Source organism: Labeo rohita, chromosome 11 (assembly GCF_022985175.1).
Source record: "Labeo rohita strain BAU-BD-2019 chromosome 11, IGBB_LRoh.1.0, whole genome shotgun sequence".
NCBI lineage: Eukaryota > Metazoa > Chordata > Actinopteri > Cypriniformes > Cyprinidae > Labeo > Labeo rohita.
In genome coordinates, this window is record NC_066879.1 from 12,618,353 (window position 1) to 12,639,718 (window position 21,366).

At 31.9% G+C, this 21,366-nt stretch overlaps 2 protein-coding genes across 3 annotated transcripts; one reads left to right on the forward strand and one right to left on the reverse strand.

Annotated features, from left to right (window-relative positions):
- Nucleotides 1-50: 50 nt before the first annotated feature.
- Nucleotides 51-11,980, forward strand: rfc4 (replication factor C (activator 1) 4). 2 transcript variants are annotated; one of them, XM_051122351.1, is made up of 11 exons: nucleotides 51-376; nucleotides 2,853-3,003; nucleotides 7,135-7,213; nucleotides 9,155-9,234; nucleotides 9,314-9,433; nucleotides 9,503-9,646; nucleotides 9,724-9,844; nucleotides 11,200-11,325; nucleotides 11,403-11,483; nucleotides 11,572-11,685; nucleotides 11,764-11,980. In XM_051122351.1, exons 2-11 carry the CDS (start codon nucleotides 2,858-2,860, stop codon nucleotides 11,857-11,859), a joined length of 1,107 nt encoding a protein of 368 aa, XP_050978308.1. In that variant the 5' UTR covers nucleotides 51-376; nucleotides 2,853-2,857; the 3' UTR covers nucleotides 11,860-11,980. The 2 variants fall into 2 exon arrangements, with proteins under 2 accessions (XP_050978308.1, XP_050978306.1); XM_051122349.1 differs by lacking the exon at nucleotides 51-376 and adding an exon at nucleotides 2,500-2,674.
- A 996-nt stretch (nucleotides 11,981-12,976) lies between these two features.
- plaat1 (phospholipase A and acyltransferase 1) lies at nucleotides 12,977-20,365 on the reverse strand. The gene is made up of 5 exons (XM_051122840.1): nucleotides 20,064-20,365; nucleotides 18,877-18,932; nucleotides 17,611-17,749; nucleotides 15,087-15,355; nucleotides 12,977-13,226 (listed from the first exon to the last, which is right to left on the reverse strand). The coding sequence occupies exons 2-5, from the start codon at nucleotides 18,907-18,909 to the stop codon at nucleotides 13,125-13,127; spliced, it is 543 nt and encodes a 180-aa protein (XP_050978797.1). The 5' UTR covers nucleotides 18,910-18,932; nucleotides 20,064-20,365; the 3' UTR covers nucleotides 12,977-13,124.
- Nucleotides 20,366-21,366: the final 1,001 nt, after the last annotated feature.

A 21,366-nucleotide genomic window follows, 5' to 3' on the forward strand; every position in this document is an offset into this window, starting at 1 on the left:
AGCAGGAAACTCCAACAGAATACGTACAAAACAACTGATGTGACAACATTTATCACATTTAATACGCGTAGTCATATAAAATGTGAAACGTACAATAGAAAAACAACGAAAGACCACGCTCGCGATTTGACAGCTGCGCTTTTTTGGAGAAATTACGGTAGTTTGGATATTCTCCGTGATTTTGATTTTCAAACACAACACTGATTTTTAGTTTTTAAAGTCGCTTTATCTTCTGCTGCTCAACTGCTCCTGCTCTGATGACGCAATGACGTCAGACGAAACTAACGGAGCACAGCGACGCCGATCGCAGATCCTCCCATCACCAGGAAAATAAAACCTAAGTGTAACAGCACTGTAACACATTTAATCTAATATGGTGCGTATGTGTTTTTTATCGACTCCTATAGTATTGCATGTATTATTGTAACCTAAGTTTTACATTTATTTGAATCCGTTTTTATTTATTTGAATCTTATTTTATTGTACATTCATTTTCTAATTTGTTAATTTATTTTTAATATATTATTTACATTTTAAATGCATCATTTGTATCTTTATTTTAATATATTTTATTATTTATTATTTATTTATTTTTAATTCATAAATTTAAAATGGTATTTATTGTAATGTATTCATAACTTATGATGCATCCTCTTATATAATTTATTTTTATATATATATTATAATTTTTGAATGTTTTCTATTTTATTTATTTAATTCATTTGAATATATTCATTTAAGTTAGTAATTACACTTTATATCTGTAATTTGCCTTTATTATATATAAAAAATGTTTAAGTTAAATTACTTTTCAGTTTCTCCCAAGGTTTCTTCATTAGCAGAAGTAAGTGCTCTCTTTAGCTCACTATTTTTCTCTAATAATAGCTCTAGTGAAAACCTATACAGAAAGAAGAGATAAACTTATACATATTATTGGTGTTTACTGTATTGTATCCTAAGTTATATATGTATTTTAATTGTTTTTTATTTATTTTAATCTATTCATTTTATTTTAATCTAAGTTTTTTAGGAATTTATTTCTGATATAATTTGGTACATTTATTTAAAAAAACTATTATTTACATTTTGAATTGAAATATTTTAATTATTCAAAATTTTTTTTATTACAATAAATGTATGTTTTTTATTTCAGTGTATTCATTTTATCTTTTACTGTACATTTTCTTACTATATAGTTAGATATAGTTGATCTTTTTTTATATTTTATTTATTCAATTTATTTAGATATATTTATCTATTTAGTTGGTTAGTTAGTTATTAGACTTTATTTTTAATGAGCTTTTTTAATCTATTTATTTGATATTTATTTATTTATTTATAATAATTTTACCTTCATTTGATTTATTATTTATTTAATTTTTATTACTTTTATTTCATAAATTTATTTTACTCTTATTTTAATTTAAAAACTTGTTATAACTTAGTAATTTATTATAATTATTCTTATAAACATTTCCACAATGTTCCACAAACCCCCAGCACTTATCTATGGCCCCTGAGGGTCTGGGACCCCAAAACTTTTGTTAAATGTCACTGTCTCTTTAAATCACTTCTTCCCAAGGTTTCTTTATTAGCAGAAGTAACTTCTCCCTTTAACTCACTAATTTTCTGTGATAACAGCTTTATTAAAAAGCCTATACAAAAAAAATGAAATCAACTTTTTAGCTTAAGTTTCTTTAGTCCAAAAAATAATGCATTTTAGGAACACAGAATGATCATTTGAGTTTGTTATTATGATTACAAACACACGTTATATGATACAATAAATTTAGGTTTTTTATTTCAGTGTATTCATTTTATCTTTTACTACACATTTTCTTACTATATAGTTAGATATAGTTCATCATTTATTTTATTTTATTTATTCAATTTATTTAGATATATTTATTTTTAATTAGCTTTTTTAATCTTTTTTTTTTCATTTATTTGATATTTATTTATTTATAATAATTTATTTAATTTTTATTACTTTTTTTATTCATTTATTTGACTCTTATTTTAATTTAAAAACGTAATTAATAAATAATTAAAGTAAATAATTTAGTAATTTATTATAATTAATTTTTTAAACATTTCCACAAACCCCCAGCACTTATCTATGGCCCCTGAGGGTCCCGGGACCCCACTTTCAAAACTCTTGTTCTGCGTCACTGTCACTTTAAGTCACTTCTTTCCAATGTTTCTTCATTAGCAGAAGTAAGCGCTCATTAGCTCACTATTCTTCTGTAATAATAGCTTTAGTAAAAAGCCTATACAAAAAATTAAATCAACTTTTTAGGTAGAGTCTGGTTGGTCCAAATTATATATAATATTGCATTTGAGATACACAGAACGATAATTTAGGTTTGAAATAGATAATCCTGTCTGTGTGGCGGCAGTTCGGATAATATTAATGTTATTGTGATTACAAACACGCGTTATTTGATCGAAACCTCAGTGAGCGCTGATCACGTGATAGCTGTCACTCACGTCAGCGGCGCGCGCCAGTGACGTTACACGCGCCAACGTCATCCGCGCGTCTGGCGGGAATCCGACGCGGTTTTCAGACTGTCAACAAACCCAGAAGAGTTTAATTCGCGTTTATTTGATCATCAAGAGATTTGTGGTGATTTTATTGTGATTTGTCCTCGTCCAGTGATCGCGGCAGTTTCAGGTGAGCGCGTCTGAACGCGTTTATCAACCGTGAGTTTTGCTTTTTCAGACGCGAACAGCGACAGTGAATAAAGAAACGATGAATCTGACGAAAACGATGAAATCCAGATGTGTTAATCTCACAATGACGACTGAATAAGAGTGTTTTCATGTGAATCGTGTGTTTGTGTTGCTGACAGGAGAAATGCAGGCGTTTTTGAAAGGATCTTCATCGCAGAGTGTCAAAGCTCAGAAACCATCTTCATCAGCATCATCATCATCATCATCCTCCTCAGCAGCAGCAGCAGCGGGAGAGAAGAAGCAGAAGGCAGTGCCATGGGTGGAGAAATAGTGAGACTTCATCATATCTGCATATACACACATATATATGTACACACATATTGATCTGATCAGAGAGTGATTGATCTGTCGTGTTTGTGTGTGTCTGTGTCTGTGTCTGTGTGTGTGTTATTTTGTGTTTGTGTGTGTGTGTTATTTTGTGTTTGTGTGTGTGTGTTATTTTGTGTGTGTGTGTGTGTTATTTTGTGTGTGTGTGTTATTTTGTGTGTGTTGTTTTTTGTGTGTTTGTGTTTTTTGTGTGTGTGTGTGTGTTATTTTGTGTGTGTGTGTTTATTTTGTGTGTGTGTGTGTTTTGTGTGTGTGTGTGTTATTTTGTGTGTGTGTGTGTGTTTTTTTGTGTGTGTGTGTGCTATTTTGTGTGTGTGTGTGTGCTATTTTGTGTGTGTGTGTGTGTGTGTGTATTTTGTGTGTGTGTGTGTGTGTGTGTGTGTGTGCTATTTTGTGTGTGTGTGTTATTTTGTGTGTGTGTGTGTGTTATTTTGTGTGTGTGTGTTATTTTGTGTGTGTGTGTTATTTTGTGTGTTTGTTTGTGTGTGTTTGTTATTTTGTGTGTGTGTGTGTGCTATTTTGTGTGTGTGTGTGCTATTTTGTGTGTGTGTGTGTGTGTTATTTTGTGTTTGTGTGTGTGTGTTATTTTGTGTTTGTGTGTGTGTGTTATTTTGTGTGTGTGTGTGTTTTTTTGTTTGTGTGTGTGTGTTATTTTGTGTTTGTGTGTGTGTGTTATTTTGTGTTTGTGTGTGTGTGTTATTTTGTGTGTGTGTTATTTTGTGTGTTTGTTTGTGTTTGTTTGTTATTTTGTGTGTTATTTTGTGTGTGTGTGTTATTTTGTGTGTGTGTGCTATTTTGTGTGTGTGTGTGTTTGTGTGTGTGTTTGTTTGTGTGTGTGTGTGTGTGTGTTATTTTGTGTGCTATTTTGTGTGTGTGTGTGCTATTTTGTGTGTGTGTGCTATTTTGTGTGTGTGTGCTATTTTGTGTGTGTGTGCTATTTTGTGTGTGTGTGCTATTTTGTGTTATTGTTTGTGTGTGTGTGTGTGTGTGTTATTTTGTGTGCGTGTGTTATTTTGTGTGTTTGTGTGTGTGTTTTGTGTGTGTGTGTGTTATTTTGTGTGCGTGTTATTTTGTGTGCTATTTTGTGTGTGTGTGTGTGTGTTATTTTGTGTGTGTGTTATTTTGTGTGTGTGTTATTTTGTGTGTGTGTTTGTTTGTGTGTGTTTGTTTGTGTGTGTGTGTGTGTTATTTTGTGTGTTTGTTTTAGAGTTTAGATTCTCTGCCCGAGACCGAGCCCAGACTTGACCCGACCCGACCCGTGGGCCGGGTCGGGCCGATATTTCCTGCCACTATCTTCGGGCCGGGCCGGGCCGGGCTGGGCGGGGCCATGATCAAGCATTTGTGTGTGTGTTTTTTTTTTAATCATTACTTAATTAGCCTAATTGGGTGGAGAGCTATGCCATAATTATAAATATTATACGAATATTTTAGCAAAGTCGGCCTGAGCAACACGTGTAGGTCTACAAAGTTGCGCAATTTGCAACGCGTGTCATGCGCAGCAACGCTCTAGCTCCCGCGACAGCGTCTCCTCCACTTGCACACATAACACCGGGCCAGCTGTGCTGTATTGTGTATGTGTATAGCCTAAGTGCAACATGGAGCTTGAAGACGTACAGAAAAAAAAAAAAAAACGGGGGAATTAACTTTGAGCAAGTTTGGAGGAAAGTCGGAGGTACGGAAACATTTTCATTTTCTGTGTTTATCATTGTTCACGTTTTTTAGGCTTTTTTTTTTTTTCAGATCTATTTGCGATCCATTCTGAATAAACAAACAATGCAGTTTACATGCTTCGTCCTTGTTGCATTTTTTTCATTAAGATAAATCTAAACTAATTTCTGTAGTTCAAACAACTTAGAATTGTAGTTGAGAACGTCTGTTATAACGGCTCACCTATTAAAAAATAGTCGGGTTTAAAATGGGCTCGGGCTCATAATTACAGTTAATGTGTCGGACCGGGTCGGGCTCGGACACAAGGTGCACGGGCTCGGGTAGGATCGGGTTTAATTTTTTGGGCCCGATCTAAGCTCTAGTTTGTTTGTGTTTGTTTGTTATTTTGTGTGTTATTTTGTGTGTGTGTGTGTGTGTGTTATTTTGTGTGTGTGTTATTTTGTGTGTGTGTGTGTGTTATTTTGTGTGTGTGTTATTTTGTGTGTGTGTTATTTTGTGTGTTTGTTTGTTATTTTGTGTGTGTGTTATTTTGTGTGTGTGTGTGTGTTATTTTGTGTGTGTGTGTGTGTGTTATTTTGTGTGTGTGTGTGTGTGTTATTTTGTGTTTGTGTGTGTGTGTGTGTGTGTTATTTTGTGTGTTTGTGTTTGTTTGTTATTTTGTGTGTGATTTTGTGTGTGTGTGTGTGTTATTTTGTGTTTGTGTGTGTGTTATTTTGTGTGTTTGTTTGTTATTTTGTGTGTGTGTTATTTTGTGTGTGTGTTATTTTGTGTGTGTGTTATTTTATGTGTGTGTGTGTGTGTGTGTTTATTTTGTTGTGTGTTGTTTTTGTTTTTTGTGTGTTGTTTTTTTGTGTGTGTGTGTGTTTGTTATTTTTGTGTGTGTGTGTGTTATTTTTGTGTGTGTGTGTGTGTGTTATTTTGTGTGTGTGTGTGTTATTTTGTGTGTGTGTGTTATTTTGTGTGTGTTTGTGTGTGTGTGTGTTATTTTGTGTGTTTGTTTGTGTTTGTTTGTTATTTTGTGTGTTATTTTGTGTGTGTGTGTTATTTTGTGTTTGTGTGTGTGTTATTTTGTGTGTGTGTGTGTGTGTGTGTTATTTTGTGTGTGTGTGTGTTTATTTTGTGTGTTTGTTTGTTATTTTGTGTGTGTGTTATTTTGTGTGTGTGTGTGTGTTATTTTGTGTGTGTGTTATTTTGTGTGTGTGTTATTTTGTGTGTGTGTTATTTTGTGTGTGTGTGTTATTTTGTGTGTTTGTGTGTGTGTGTTATTTTGTGTGTGTGTGTGTGTGTTATTTTGTGTGTGTGTGTGTGTGTGTTATTTTGTGTGTGTGTGTGTGTGTGTGTTATTTTGTGTGTGTGTTATTATTTTGTGTGTGTGTGTTATTTTGTGTGTGTGTGTGTGTGTATTTTGTGTGTGTGTGTGTGTTATTTTGTGTGTGTGTGTGTGTGTGTTATTTTGTGTGTGTGTGTTATTTTGTGTGTGTGTGTTGTGTGTTTGTTTGTTATTTTGTGTGTGTGTTATTTTGTGTGTGTGTGTGTGTGTGTTATTTTGTGTGTGTGTGTGTTATTTTGTGTGTGTGTGTTATTTTGTGTGTTTGTGTGTGTGTGTTATTTTGTGTGTTTGTGTGTGTGTGTTATTTTGTGTGTGTGTGTTATTTTGTGTGTGTGTGTGTGTGTGTTATTTTGTGTGTGTGTGTGTTATTTTGTGTGTGTGTGTTATTTTGTGTGTGTGTGTTATTTTGTGTGTGTGTGTGTGTTATTTTGTGTGTGTGTGTGTGTTATTTTGTGTGTGTGTGTGTGTGTGTGTGTTTTGTGTGTGTGTGTTATTTTGTGTGTGTGTGTTATTTTGTGTGTGTGTGTTATTTTGTGTGTTTGTTTGTTATTTTGTGTGTGTGTTATTTTGTGTGTGTGTGTGTGTGTGTTATTTTGTGTGTGTGTGTGTTATTTTGTGTGTGTGTGTTATTTTGTGTGTGTTTGTTTGTGTGTGTGTGTTATTTTGTGTGTTTGTTTGTGTTTGTTTGTTATTTTGTGTGTTATTTTGTGTGTGTGTGTGTGTTTTTTTGTGTTTGTGTGTGTGTTATTTTGTGTTATTTTGTGTGTGTGTGTGTGTTATTTTGTGTGTGTGTTATTTTGTGTGTGTGTGTGTGTGTTATTTTGTGTGTGTGTGTGTGTGTGTTATTTTGTGTGTGTGTGTGTGTTATTTTGTGTGTTTGTTTGTTATTTTGTGTGTGTGTTATTTTGTGTGTGTGTTATTTTGTGTGTGTGTGTGTGTGTGTGTGTGTGTGTGTGTGTGTGAAAGTGTGAAAGTTCATTTGTTTCTGTTGTAAATGAAACTGAATTCTGTGTTGTTGCTCCAGTGTTTCACGCTTTATTTGTGGTTTGATCGGTGTGTGTTTCTGTTTTCTCCAGCAGGCCGAAGTGTGTGGATGAAGTGGCCTTTCAGGAGGAGGTGGTTGCAGTACTCAAGAAATCTCTAGAGGGCGCTGATGTGCGTGATTCACTCATTCACATTCACATTCATTACAGCATCACTCATTCACACCTCATGTCATTTAATGAGGACAGATTCACAACCAATCAGCAGCCTGATCCCTGTTCCAGTGTTCTTATCAGAAACTAGAAGTATATAAAAAAAACGCACATTTACAATAATTAAAACAAAATAACATGAATAATTCATATATTAGTGTATTATAACTAGTTGCTGAGCCAAAATTGTACATTTTTAGTTGGCTGCAGTACTAAAAAAAAGTATTTAAAAATAATAACAATAATTAATAATGATTTCATTATTAGTTGCCAAGTTAGTTGCAAATGTCTAGTTTTTCTTTTCATTAAAGTCCTAAAATATAAAAAAACCCAAAAAAACACCTGAAACACCTTTTTTTGATTAGTTGCCAAAAAGTACTAAAGTTACTAAAACTCAATATTTAAAAAATATATGTAATTCTTTTTTTTTAATTAGTTGACAAGCCAAAATTACTTATTTTTTTGTTGAAGTACTGTCATTTCTAAAACTGAAATAAAAATTAAAAATTAAACAGATATCAAAACACATACATGCATCAAAAAGTACTAAAGTTCTAAAAATGCAAATAAATAAATAAATAAAAATAAATCAATTGTTTGTCCAGAAAAAAAAAGTTCAGATTTTTGTTTAAAATGTAAGTATTACAGTGAACAGAACTGAAAATACTAAAACTTAAACCTTTTCTATTTTAATTAATTGCAAAGCAAAAATTCTCATTTGTTTAGTTTGAGTTTAGTACTAAAACTCAGTATAAAAAACATGTTTTATTTCAGTTAGTTGAAAATTCAACTTTTCATTCAAGCTGATGTAATAAAACGCAATATTAAAAAAACCTTCCAATTAGTTCTCAAGGTAAAATTACTTTTTTTTTTTTTTTTTTATTTTGTAGTGCTATAATTTCTAAAACTGAAATAAAAAATTAAAAACTAAACAGATATTATAACACACACACAACAAAAAATAACTAAAACTTCAACAAAAATTAAAATGAAGGTAGAAAATCTAAGAATAAAAAGTACTGAAGTTCTAAAATTATCAAAAAAAAAATAAATAAATAAAATCAATTATTTGTCAAGGCAAAAGTTAGAATTTTTGTTTCAAGTTTATGTATCAATGTATTACGGTGTAATAAAATGACTGAAATGCAATAAACATATTTCAGTTCGTTGTCAAGGCAAAATTACTTTGTTATAGTGCTGTAATTTCTAAAACTAAACTAAAAATTAAAAGCTACACAGATATTAAAACACACAACCAAATAACTCAAACTTTAACTAAAATGAGAGTGGAAAATCTAAGAATAAAAAAAGGCAGAAATTAGCAAAAATAAATAAAATCAATCATGTGCCAAGACAAAAGTTCAGTTTTTGTCTAAAGTTTATATATTAAAGTGAATAAAACTGAAAATAATAAAACTTAAAGCTTTTCTTTTTTTAATTAGTTGGCAAAAGGCAAAATTTCTAATTTGTTTAGGTTAAGTACTTTAACTTGGTATAAAAAAAATGTAAACTTATTTCAGTTAAAGTCAAGTCAAAAATTCAACTTTTCATTGAAGCTGATGTAGTAAAGGTACTTAAACTGAATATAAAAAAATACAACAAAATGACTAAAATTGTAACTAAAATGAAAATGGAAATGCTAAAAATAAAAAATAATTCTAAATATGAATATGAAATATGAAAACTTGCTCAGAACAATGACACTGTTGTCTTCTGTAGAGCTCGAATTCAGCTCATTTTCTAAGTGATGAACTCTAGAGTTATTGATCTGATCTGAGTAATAATTGTTGATTCTGTTATTTTCCTGTTTGACATGGTGAAGCTTCTTTGACACAATCTGTGCTGTGTAAAGCACTGCAGACATGAATGTGACTTGACTGACATTAGTGTGTTGTTGCAGCTGCCCAACCTGCTGTTCTATGGACCTCCTGGAACAGGAAAGACGTCCACCATCCTGGCGGCTGCTCGAGAGCTTTACGGGTAAGATGTCCGGCTGCGTTCACGAGGCCGGTCGAGAGACACGCGTGTGTTGACGTGCCGTTGCGTGTTGTGTGTTCAGGCCGGAGCTGTACCGTCAGAGGGTGCTGGAGCTCAACGCGTCGGACGAGCGCGGCATTCAGGTGGTCCGTGAGAAGGTGAAGAACTTCGCTCAGCTGACGGCGGCCGGCACGCGACCGGAGTGAGTCACGTATCATGCGAACGCGCTTATTTCAGAGCCACGCGTGTTTCTGACACTGTTTTCTCACAGCGGGAAGCCCTGTCCTCCGTTTAAGATCATCATCCTGGACGAGGCCGACTCCATGACCGGCGCCGCTCAGGCGGCTCTCAGACGCACCATGGAGAAAGAGTCCCGAACCACTCGATTCTGCCTCATCTGCAACTACGTCAGCCGGTCGGTGTGAACGCCGTCACGCCATCCCATGAGCCTTTACTGCAGCACTCACTCACTCACTCATGCTGTTTCTACAGGATCATTGAGCCGCTCACCTCCAGATGCTCCAAGTTCCGCTTTAAACCGCTGGCCAACGACATTCAACAGGAGCGACTGCTGGAGATCTGTGGGAAGGAGAACCTCAAGTACAGCAAAGAGGTAAAGGGAGTTGTTTTTTGTTGTTTTTATATATATATATATATGTGTGTGTGTGTGTGTGTGTGTGTAATTTATTTATTTATTTTTAATCCTATATATTTTTAATTTTACTTTTTCATTTGCATTTTTATCTTAATTTTTTAACATGAATTTTATATTTAATTTTTATTCTATTTTTCCATTCTAATTTTACTTAATATATATATTTTTTTTAACTGTTCACACTTTTCACACAAATATATTCATTTAAAGTTTTTTTTTTTTTTTTATTTTTTATTCTCCTTAAATGTATTTTTAACTTTTTTTTTTTTTTTTACTTTTTTATTTCAATGTTTTTTTTTTTAAATAATTTGTATTTAATTATTAATTAAAATATTTTAATGAGTTCATTAATTAATTTTCTTATTTTGTTTTCACTGTAATTCTATTTAATATATATTTTTCATTTTTGTTGCTAATAGAAAAATCCCATTTATGGTTCAGACTTTTCACATTAATTTCTATATTCGTGTTACTTTTTTTTACTTTTTTGTACTTTTTTTAATGTATTTATTTTTACATTTTTTTACTTTTTTAATTTAAATTTATTTACATTTATTTTTATTTATTATTGATATATTATATATATTGAATAATTAATAAGTTTTAATGAATTCAGTTGTTTTTTATTTAGGTTTCACTGTAATTCTATTTAATATTTTTACATTTTATTTTACTTTTTTAATAATTCATTTTTGATTATTATTGAAATACAAATTAAAATATATTTTAATTAATTAATTAATTGATTTTTCTTATTCTGTTTTCACTGTAATTCTATTTAATACTTATGTTTTTTTGTTGTTTGTAATGGAAAAATCCCATTTACAGTTCAGACTTTTCACATAAATTTATATATTCATGTAAAAGTTTTTAAAATTTTACTTTATTAATGGAATTTTTTTTTTTTTTTTTTTACATTTATTTTTTATTATTGATATAGAAATTAAAATAAATTTGTTTAAGTTGGTTTAATTATTTTTAGTTTTCACTGTAATTTATTTTTACATTTATCTTCCATTTTTGTAATTCTATTTAATATCTGTACCTGTATTTGTATTTTCCTTTTAATTAATTTAATTTAATTAATTTTTAACTAATTTTTAAATATTATTGAAATTAATATAAATTAAAATACATTTTAAAGATTTAATGTCTTTAATTGTATTAATTTTTTAAATCTATTTAATGGCTTATTTTTGTTTATTTATTTTTGTTGTGATACTGGAAAAATCCCAATTACTGTTCACACCAATAAAATACTGTTACAAGAAAAATGTAAGTACAGTAAATGAAGTAAATATTTTGTGTCACAGGGAATCGAGGCTCTGGTGAGGGTGTCAGAAGGAGATCTGAGGAAAGCCATAACGTATCTCCAGAGCGCCGCCAGACTCAACTCGGAGCGAGGAATCACTGAACAAATCATCATCGAGATCGCTGGGGTGAGGGAACCTTCCTGATAGGGATGGAGCGTCTCAATAACTCATCTCAATACTCAAACTCTTGCTTTTTTTTTCAGGTGGTTCCACCCAAAGTGATCGAAACGCTCCTCCAGATCTGCTACAAAGGCACGTTTGAGAAGCTGGAGATGGCTGTGAAGGTCAGTCTCAGCTTCTGTCAATGTTTCTGGTTCACATGAAGCAGATCTCCGCAGCTCTGATCCATAATCTCGCTCTTGATGTGTGCAGGATTTGATCGATCAGGGATACGCCGCCACCAACGTCCTCAACCAGTTACACGACGCCGTCATTGACGAGAAGCTGAGCGATAAACAGAAATCTGTCATCACGGAGAAGATGGCCGTAAGTCAACAGAGACTGGTGTAAACTGGCCTTCAGTGAAGCAGAATAAAACAGTTTTCATGTGTTTGTGTGTTTCAGGAAGTGGATAAGTGTCTGGCAGACGGAGCAGACGAGTATCTGCAGTTACTGAGTCTCTGCTCCGTCATCATGCAGCAGGCCACGCAGAACACCTGAACTGACCAATCAGCTGCTCCATCACACCTGAGATGACCAGTCTGCACTGGTGCTGATTCCACACACGGCTGATTGTTGTTTTCAACTTTTTGTACATGTAAAGTTTGTAATTAAAAACAGTTCTTTCTAAAATGCGTTATGTGGTGTTTTTGGTCACTTGTTTTTAAAGTCTCTTCTGCTCACCAAGCCTGCATTTATTTGATCCAAACTACAGCAAAAGCAGTAATATTCTGAAATATTTTTACTAGTTAAAATAACTGTTTACTATGTGAATATCTGTTAAACTGTAATTTATTTCTGTGATGCGCAGCTGAATTTTCAGCATCATTACTCCAGTCTTCAGTGTCACATGATCCTTCACAAATCATTGTCATATGCTGATTTGCTGCTCAGGAAACAATTTTTTATACAGTTGATACTTTTATTTAGCATGGATGCTTTAAATTGAGTAAAAGTAGTGATAAAAACATTTATAATATTACAAAAGATTTCTATTTCACATAAATGCTGTTCTTCTTAACTTTCCATTCATCAAAAAAACCTGAAACAATTTCTACTCAGCTGTTTTCAACATCATAATAAATGTTTTTGAACCATAATTCAGAATATTAGAATGATTTCTGAAGGATCATGTGACTGGAGTGATGATGCTGAAAATTCAGCTTTGAAATCATATATATTAATAGTGCAGGGAGGACCGGAAATAAGAAGCAGTGCATTGTTGGAATTGTGGTCTAAAACTGAATAGAATTGAAAAATAAATAAATAAAAAGAAAAAAAAAATATATATATATATATATATATAGCAGTTCTTTTTAAAATAATTTATTTTAAAAAAAAAATAAAAATAAATGTTAAGAATTATAATTATAAACAAATAAAAAATGAAAAAATTTCCCAAGCAGAAAAATGCTTGTTTTTATTTCATGACTTTGAGTTTAATCTTGTGGTCTAAACTTTAAAAACAAGATAGAATAAAAATAAATTAAAATTATAAAATAAAACAATTCTATATTATAGTACTTATAAATAAAAATAATTGATGATAAACAAATAAAATAAAATACCCTTTATACAGACAAAATCCTTTACTACAGTTTTTATTTCAATTCTTTGAATAGCATATGAAGTTGTCACAGCAAAAGTTAATTTCATTGTAACACACAACTTCTTTTCAAGCTAAGAATCAGAGTACAGAGAGAATCAGGTGTGTCATTGTCCTGCAGTGAGTCCAAATGAGCAGCTCGGCTCAGTGTTTGGTGTGTCTAGAAGGGTCTGTTTCTGGAGCGTGTGTTGATCAGTCCCAGCACTGAGAAAGCACTCGCTGCGGCCGTCATCAAACTGATGGCACCAATCGCTCGTGACGCCTGCGAACACACAGAACCACACGCTACATGACATGATCACAGTAACGGATACAGTGTTCTCATTCAAATCAACTGCATTTTTGGTCTGAAAACCCAAAATCTATCATATTTAGGTTAAGGCAGCACAAACTTTTTTTTTTAAGTTGAATTAACATTTGTTACTAGCATGTTGTTAGCATGATTAGCATGTTATTAGAATGTTGCTAACATAATTAGCAAGTTACTAGCATGTTGCTAACATGAGTCTAACATGATTAGTATGTTTCTACCATGATTGGCATGTTACTAGCATGTTGTTAAACATGATTTTAGCATGATTAATATATTTCTAGCATTATTAGCATGTTACTAGCATGATTGTAGAATGATGCTAGCATGTTGTTAACATGATTCTAGCATGATTAGCATATTTCTAGCATGATTATCATGTTACTAGCATGTTGCTAGCATGAGTCTAACGTGATTAGTACATTTCTAGCATGATTAGCATGTTACTAGCATGTTGTTAACATGGTTCTAGCATGATTAACATATTTCTAACATGATTAGCATGTCACTAGCATGTTGCTAGCATGATTGTAGCATATTAGCATATTATTAACATGTTGCTAACATGATTCTAGCATGATTAACATATTTCTAACATGATTAGCATGTTACTAGTATGATTGTAGAATGATGCTAGCATGTTGTTAACATGATTCTAGCATGATTAACATATTTCTAGCATGATTAGAATGTTACTAGCATGATGCTAGCACGTTGTTAACATGATTCTAGCATGATCAACATAATTCTACCATGATTAACACATTACTAGCATGTTGCTAGCATGATTGTAGCATATTAGCATATTATTAACATGTTGCTAACATGATTCTAGCATGATTAACATATTTCTAACATGATTAGCATGTTACTAGCATGATTGTAGAATGATGCTAGCATGTTGTTAACATGATCCTAGCATGACCAACATGTTTCTACCATGATTAACATGTTACTAGCATGTTGCTAGCATGAGTCTAACGTGATTAGTACATTTCTAGCATGATTAGCATGTTACTAGCATGTTGTTAACATGGTTCTAACATGATTAACATATTTCTAGCATGTTGCTAGCATGAGTCTAACGTGATTAGTACATTTCTAGCATGATTAGCATGTTACTAGCATGTTGTTAACATGGTTCTAACATGATTAACATATTTCTACCATGATTAGCATGTCACTAGCATGTTGCTAGCATGATTGTAGCATATTAGCATATTATTAACATGTTGCTAACATGATTCTAGCATGATTAACATATTTCTAACATGATTAGCATGTTACTAGTATGATTGTAGAATGATGCTAGCATGTTGTTAACATGATTCTAGCATGACCAACATGTTTCTACCATGATTAACATGTTACTAGCATGTTGCTAACATGGTTCTAACATGATTAACATATTTCTAACATGATTAGCATGTTACTAGCATGATTAACATATTTCTAGCATGATTATCATGTTACTAGCATGTTGCTAGCATGAGTCTAACGTGATTAGTACATTTCTAGCATGATTGGCATGTTACTAACATGTTTTTAACATGATTCTAGCATGATTAGCATGTTTCTACCATGATTAACATGTTGCTAGCATGATTCTAGCATGATTAACGTATTTGTAACATGATTACCATGTTACTAGCATGTTGCTAGCATGATTGTAGCATATTAGCATATTATTAACATGTTGCTAGCATGTTTCTAGCATGATTAGCATTTTACTAGTGTGTTGCTAGTATGATCAGCGAGTTCCTAGCATGTTCCTAACATGTTTCCATGTGCTAAACATGTTCAGTGCTAAACCTGTTCGGACACTCCCTCCCCGTAGCGCAGGAGAGTAACGAAGTGTTCACAGTTGCTGCCCAGCAGGTCATATGACACCTCCTGTCCAATGAGGAGCTGCGCTCGCTGAATGATCTCGGACACGGGCAGCGGCGTGTGATCGTCATCATATTTATTATTGATCCGGTACGAATCTCCTCCCACAACCTCCTTCAGGAGCTGCATGCGGACCACGGCCTTCCGGCTGAACACGGACTTCACACTGGACACGGCGGCGGCCGGACCCTCGTCTGACGGAGGAAAACACAGTCATAAATAATGATATTTATACTGTAAAACTGAAGCATTTGCATTTGAACTGCATATAAAACACCCATTTGAATTACACACTTTTAATACGGGCAAATTAATAAATGTAATGAGATACTGTCAGTCACGCCTTAATGAAACCGGTCAGATTTATTTCAATAAATACCATTTGTTTCAGTCTCATACATACTTAAATCATATTCATACATTTTAACTGAATAAATGTAATTGTGTAGCATGATTAGCATGTTGCTAACATGTTTCTGCTATGACTAACAAGTTGCTAGCATGTTTCTAGCATGATTAGCATGTTATTAGCATGTTACTAGCATGTTGCTTTTCTGTTTCTAATATGGTTAGCATATTGCTAGCATGATTAGCTTATTTTTTTAGCTTGATTAGCACTTTACTAGCATGTTGCTAGCTTGTTCTAACATGATTAAAATGTTATTATCATGATTAGTATGTTCATGTTTCTGGCATGTCTAGCAAGATTAGCATGTTATTAGTATGTTGCTAGCATGTGTCTAGCATGATTCGCATGTTATTAGCATGTTACTAGCATGTTGCTATTCTGTTTCTAAAATGGTTAGCATGTTGCTAGCATGATTAGCTTATTACTAGCATGTTCCTAACATTTTTTTAGCTTGATTAGCACTTTACTAGCATGTTGCTAGCTTGTTCTAACATGATTAAAATATTATTATCATGATTAGTATGTTCATGTTTCTGGCATGTCTAGCAAGATTAGCATGTTATTAGTATGTTGCTAGCATGTGTCTAGCGTGATTAGCAAGTTACTAACATCTTGCTAGTTTGTTTCTAGCATGATTAGCATGCTGCTAGCATGATTATCATGTTAATAGCATGTTGATAGTATGTTTCTAGCATGACTTGCAAGTCATTAGAATGTTGCTAACATGTTTCTAACATGATTAACATGCTACTAGTATGTTGTTGACATGTTTTTAGCATGACTAACAAGTTACTAGCATGTTTCTAACATTCATAACATGTTACTAGCATGAGTAGCAAATTACTAGCATGTTGCTAGTCTGTTTCTAAAATGATTAGCATTATTAACATGTCACTAGCATGATTAACATATTACTAGCATGTTGCTAGCATGTTTCTAGCATGCTTAGCAAGTTACTAACATGTTTCTAACATTAATAACATGTTACTAGCATGAGTAGAAAATTACTAGCATGTTGCTAGTCTGTTTCTGAAATGATTAGCATGATTAACATGTCACTAGCATGATTGGCATATTACTAGCATGTTGCTAGCATGTTTTTTAGCATGACTAGCAAGTTACTAGCATGATTCTAGCATGATTAGCATATTGTTAGCATGATTAGCATCTTACTAGCATGTTGCTTGCATGTTTTAGCATGACTAGTAAGTTAGTAGCATGCTTCTAGCATTATTAACATGTTATTAGCAAGATTAGCATGTTACTAGCATGTTGTTAATGTTTTTAGCATGACTATCAAGTGACTAGCATGTCGCTAGCATGGTTCTAGCATGATTAGCATATTGTTAGCATGATTAGCATCTTACTAGCATGTTGCTTGCATGTTTTTAGCATGACTAACAAGTTAGTAGCATGTTTCTAGCATTATTAACATGTTATTAGCAAGATTAGCATGTTACTAGCATGTTGTTAATGTTTTTAGCATGACTATCAAGTGACTAGCATGTCGCTAGCATGGTTCTAGCATGATTAGCATATTGTTAGCATGATTAACATCTTACTAGTATGTTGCTAGCATGTTTTTAGCATGACTAGCAAGTTAGTAACATGTTTCTAGCATTATTAACATGTTATTAGCAAGATTAGCATGTTACTAGCATGTTGTTAATGTTTTTAGCATGACTATCAAGTGACTAGCATGTCGCTAGCATGGTTCTAGCATGATTAGCATATTGTTAGCATGATTAACATCTTACTAGCATGTTGCTAGCATGTTTTTAGCATGACTATCAAGTTACTAGCATGTCGCTAGCATGGTTCTAGCATGATTAATGTGCATATTAATATGCTACACAGTATTATAGAATTCAATCTGCAGTGACATTTAAGTCGTGTTAAATGTTTATGAATGTTTGTAAATTTTGTAAAATGTTGAAAATAGTGTTAAATGTGTGAAATGCTGTATTTCTGTATGACTGATGAATGTGCATGACATTCTGATTCTGTTTATATGTGGGGTGTAGTTCTGGCGTCACTGACCGACGGGTGTGAGGTTGATGATGTATCCGTCTCCCAGATAAAGAGCCCAGTGCTGATAGGCCGGTCTGAAGATCTCGATCAGGTCTCCAGGCTGAGGTTCCTCATTAGACGGAGAATGATCAGCTTCACTCGAGGCCATCTGAAACACACACACACACACACACACACAGTCAAAGTTGTTTCTCAATAACAGAACTACATTTGATTAGTGATGTTTTCCATTTGTTAGATTGCAGCTTAACATTTTCTAAGAAGCTTCTTTAATCCTCAGATTAAAATGAAAACCAAATAATAGCGTGTTCTTTCTCAGTGAAGTCTGTCAGCCAGTATTCATCTTTTGTCAGGTCAGGTCAACAGGTCAAAGGTTGACTCAAATGTATTCACAGGTACACAAAAGCAGTGCATCATGGGTAATTCACTTGTGTTTTTAGCTGGTCTGGTGCATCCTTCATAATCATTTCACTCTGTTTACTCTAAAACCCATTTTTATTCAAATCACGGGTTACACTTAAGTACTGAGTAATATTAATTAACTACATGTACTATATGGTTAGGGTTAGTATTAGGGTTACTTGCATGTAATTATGCATAAATAATTGTTATTATCATTATAAAGACACCTTAAAATGTTACCAAATCCTGTACAATAAACACTAATAACCTCCTGTAACACTGCAAAAACGTTGTTTTTGCTCAGTATTTTCTTTCGTTTTCTGTTTTAAAAAAGTTTTCAACTTAAAGTATTTGTGCTGCCTTCAAATTTTAAGTTTAGTTAACATGAAATGTTAAGTTGTATTACATGAAAACATGGATATTTGAGTTGAGTAAACTTAAAATGTTAAGGCAGCACGAACACTTTGTTCATTTTTTAGTGTACTTAAGATGCAAAATTACTATATTTCAGGTCTAGTTAAAAAAACAAACTTAATTGAGTTTTTGCTTCAAACAAGAAAAAATGTGCAAATGAGGTCAAAAAATCATTTTCATTTAAAGGAAGAGCTCGATTGTTTTTCTGAGCGCACTGACAGATATTTCGTCTTGTTTTAAGCATTTGATGCATTTTTTAGAAAACAAGACTTTTTATATTTATGTTATTTTGTATCTTGATTTAAGAATCTTTAGACATTTGCACTGGAAAACAAGACAGAAATACAGATAAATTAAGTCATTTTTTGGACATTGTAGTTCTGATTTACACAAAGTTGCTCATTCACACACATTTATAATTAAACTATAATTTTAATAACAAAGTGCTTGTTTACTCACATTAACCGTTCTTCTGTGTTGACTATCCATCATCCCACAGCATAATTCTGCACATTCTGATGAAAACAAAATAATCTACTGTTTTAAATCGTTCCTTATTTGCGTGAATCATCCCTCATATAAAGACATTCAAAAAAACGTTCAACAAAGAAAAGGTTTGACCCGTATGATCTTTCTTTCTGTTGAACACAAAAGAAGATATTTTGAAGCATGCTGGGAACCAAACAGGTCCCCACTGACTTCCATTATATGGACAAAAATGCAATGGAAGTCAATGGCTACCGGCAACTGGCTACAAACATTCTTCAAAATATCTGCTTTTGTGTTCAACAGAAAGAAACTCATACAGGTTTGAAATAACATGAGGGTGAGTCATTTTCATTTTGGGGTGAACTGTCTCTTTAAATCTGCTCAGCTGAAGGATCATCAGACATTAGTATAACACTGAAATCAATAATAAAAGCACATTTGTGATCATGTTTAGTGTTTCTGAGCTGTGATGGAAAACAGCCAGAGAATGCTGGAGTAACACAAGACAATGAAACACACACACACAATAGCACACCGATAATAGAGAAACAAGCGGAAAAACCTGTGCTATGAAATGTGTTTATCAAAGATCACATTTCACATTTGTATGAACGGCACATTAATTTCAAAACTTAATATCAAAGTAGACAGATTTTATTTTCATCTCAAATGTACTGAGTAACTCAGGGTTTTAATACTCAACTAAAGCTAAAATCATTACAAAAATAAACACATAAAAAATCTTAAACTTATTTTATTGCAGCTTCATTTAGTTTAAATTGATGTTTACTAAAATGGCTAAAATTACCATAAAAATGTATAAATAAAAAAAATGATAAAGACATATTTTAAGCACAACAACAACTAATAAAATTCACAAAAAAACACAAAATTCCTTAAACTTTCAGTAAAATGAACATGAACGCAGTAATGTAATAAATAGGATACTAACAAAAGACTGTAGTAGTTTCTGAATGAGACTGCAGTAACTTTATCAGAGCGTGTCTGCTTTCATTGTTGAGGGATTCAGGTTTTATTGCTCGTGTTACAGCACTACAGAACTCAATTAATGAAGTCAAATGACTAAATACACACACATGTAGAGTGTGTGATCTAAAAACAATCATCAGCACCTCTATATTAAATAAAACACTTACTTATTAGCAGATTTCATCATCAGCTGAATGATTTCAAGCCTCCATTGGACGTGAGTCTGATTCCAGAGAAACTTCAGTATGTTCAGTATCTGTGAGTGTGTGTTTCTGATGATGGACAGGTGAGATCAGAGTGTTTGACCACCGCTGCTGCTGCTGCTGCTGCTGCAATGATCTGGACTCAGTGCTGCTGCTGCGGTCACTCACGGGTCAAACACTGACATTGTGTGGAAGCAGCGCTCTGCCCTGTGTGAGTCCTAACGCCCCACTATAAAAATACATTTTATATATTGAAAATAAATAATAAAAAAATCCTGTAAGGAAAAAAAGGAAAAAACAAATCTTCAATATAATAATTTTAGATATAAAACAAACAAACAACAAAAAAAACCCTTTAATATATTGATTTTATTTCACAATATACAACAATAATGAATAATATAGTAATAAATAAAATAAAAATCCTGTTTAAATAAAAATCAAAAATAAATATTCAATATAATTATTTTGAATATATATATAATAAAACAAAATAAATCTTGTCTAAATTAAATAAATACAATAATAATAAATAATATAATGATAAATAAATAAAGATTTCTATATAAATAAAGGGGAAAAGGTCAAAAATTAATCTTCAATATACTGATTTTATTTTACAATATACAACAATAATAAATAATGTAGTAATAAATAATAAAAAATCATGTATAAATAAAAACAAAAATAAATCTTCAATATAAGTATTTTGCATATATATATATATATATATATATATATATATATAGTCTAAATAAATGCAAAAATGTCAAATATTAATCTTATACATATATATAATAAGAAAAACAAAACAAAATAAATATTGTCTAAATAAAATAAATACAATAATAAAAAATAACATAATAAATAAATATTTCTATATAAATAAAGGATATATAAAGGAATATATTGATTTTATTTCACTATATACAATAATAATAAATAATGTAATAAAAATGAAAAAATAAATATATATATAATAAAATAAAACAAAATAAATCTTGTCTAAATTAAATAAATACAATAATAATAAATAACATAATGATAAATAAATAAAGATTTCTATATAAATAAAGGAAAAAAGGTCAAAAATTAATCTTCAATATATTGATTTTATTTCACAATATACAACATATATATATATATATAATAAATATTGTCTACATAAAATAAATACAATAATAATAAATAATATAATAATAAATAAATAAAGATTTCTATATAAATAAAGGAAAAAAAGGTCCAGAAGTAATTTTTAATATATTGA

Excerpts from the sequence above, each read along its gene's own strand:
- rfc4 (XM_051122351.1), top strand. The coding sequence starts at position 2,858 with ATGCAGGCGTTTTTGAAAGGATCTTCATCGCAGAGTGTCAAAGCTCAG. Across the intron at positions 9,235-9,313 it reads GCTGCTCGAGAGCTTTACGG|GCCGGAGCTGTACCGTCAGA; the intron begins GTAAGATGTCCG and ends TTGTGTGTTCAG. Across the intron at positions 9,845-11,199 it reads ACCTCAAGTACAGCAAAGAG|GGAATCGAGGCTCTGGTGAG; the intron begins GTAAAGGGAGTT and ends TTTGTGTCACAG.
- plaat1 (XM_051122840.1), bottom strand. The coding sequence starts at position 18,909 with ATGATGGATAGTCAACACAGAAGAACGGTTAAT. Across the intron at positions 15,356-17,610 it reads CATCAACCTCACACCCGTCG|ACGAGGGTCCGGCCGCCGCC; the intron begins GTCAGTGACGCC and ends TTCCTCCGTCAG. Across the intron at positions 13,227-15,086 it reads GGGAGGGAGTGTCCGAACAG|GCGTCACGAGCGATTGGTGC; the intron begins GTTTAGCACTGA and ends GTGTGTTCGCAG.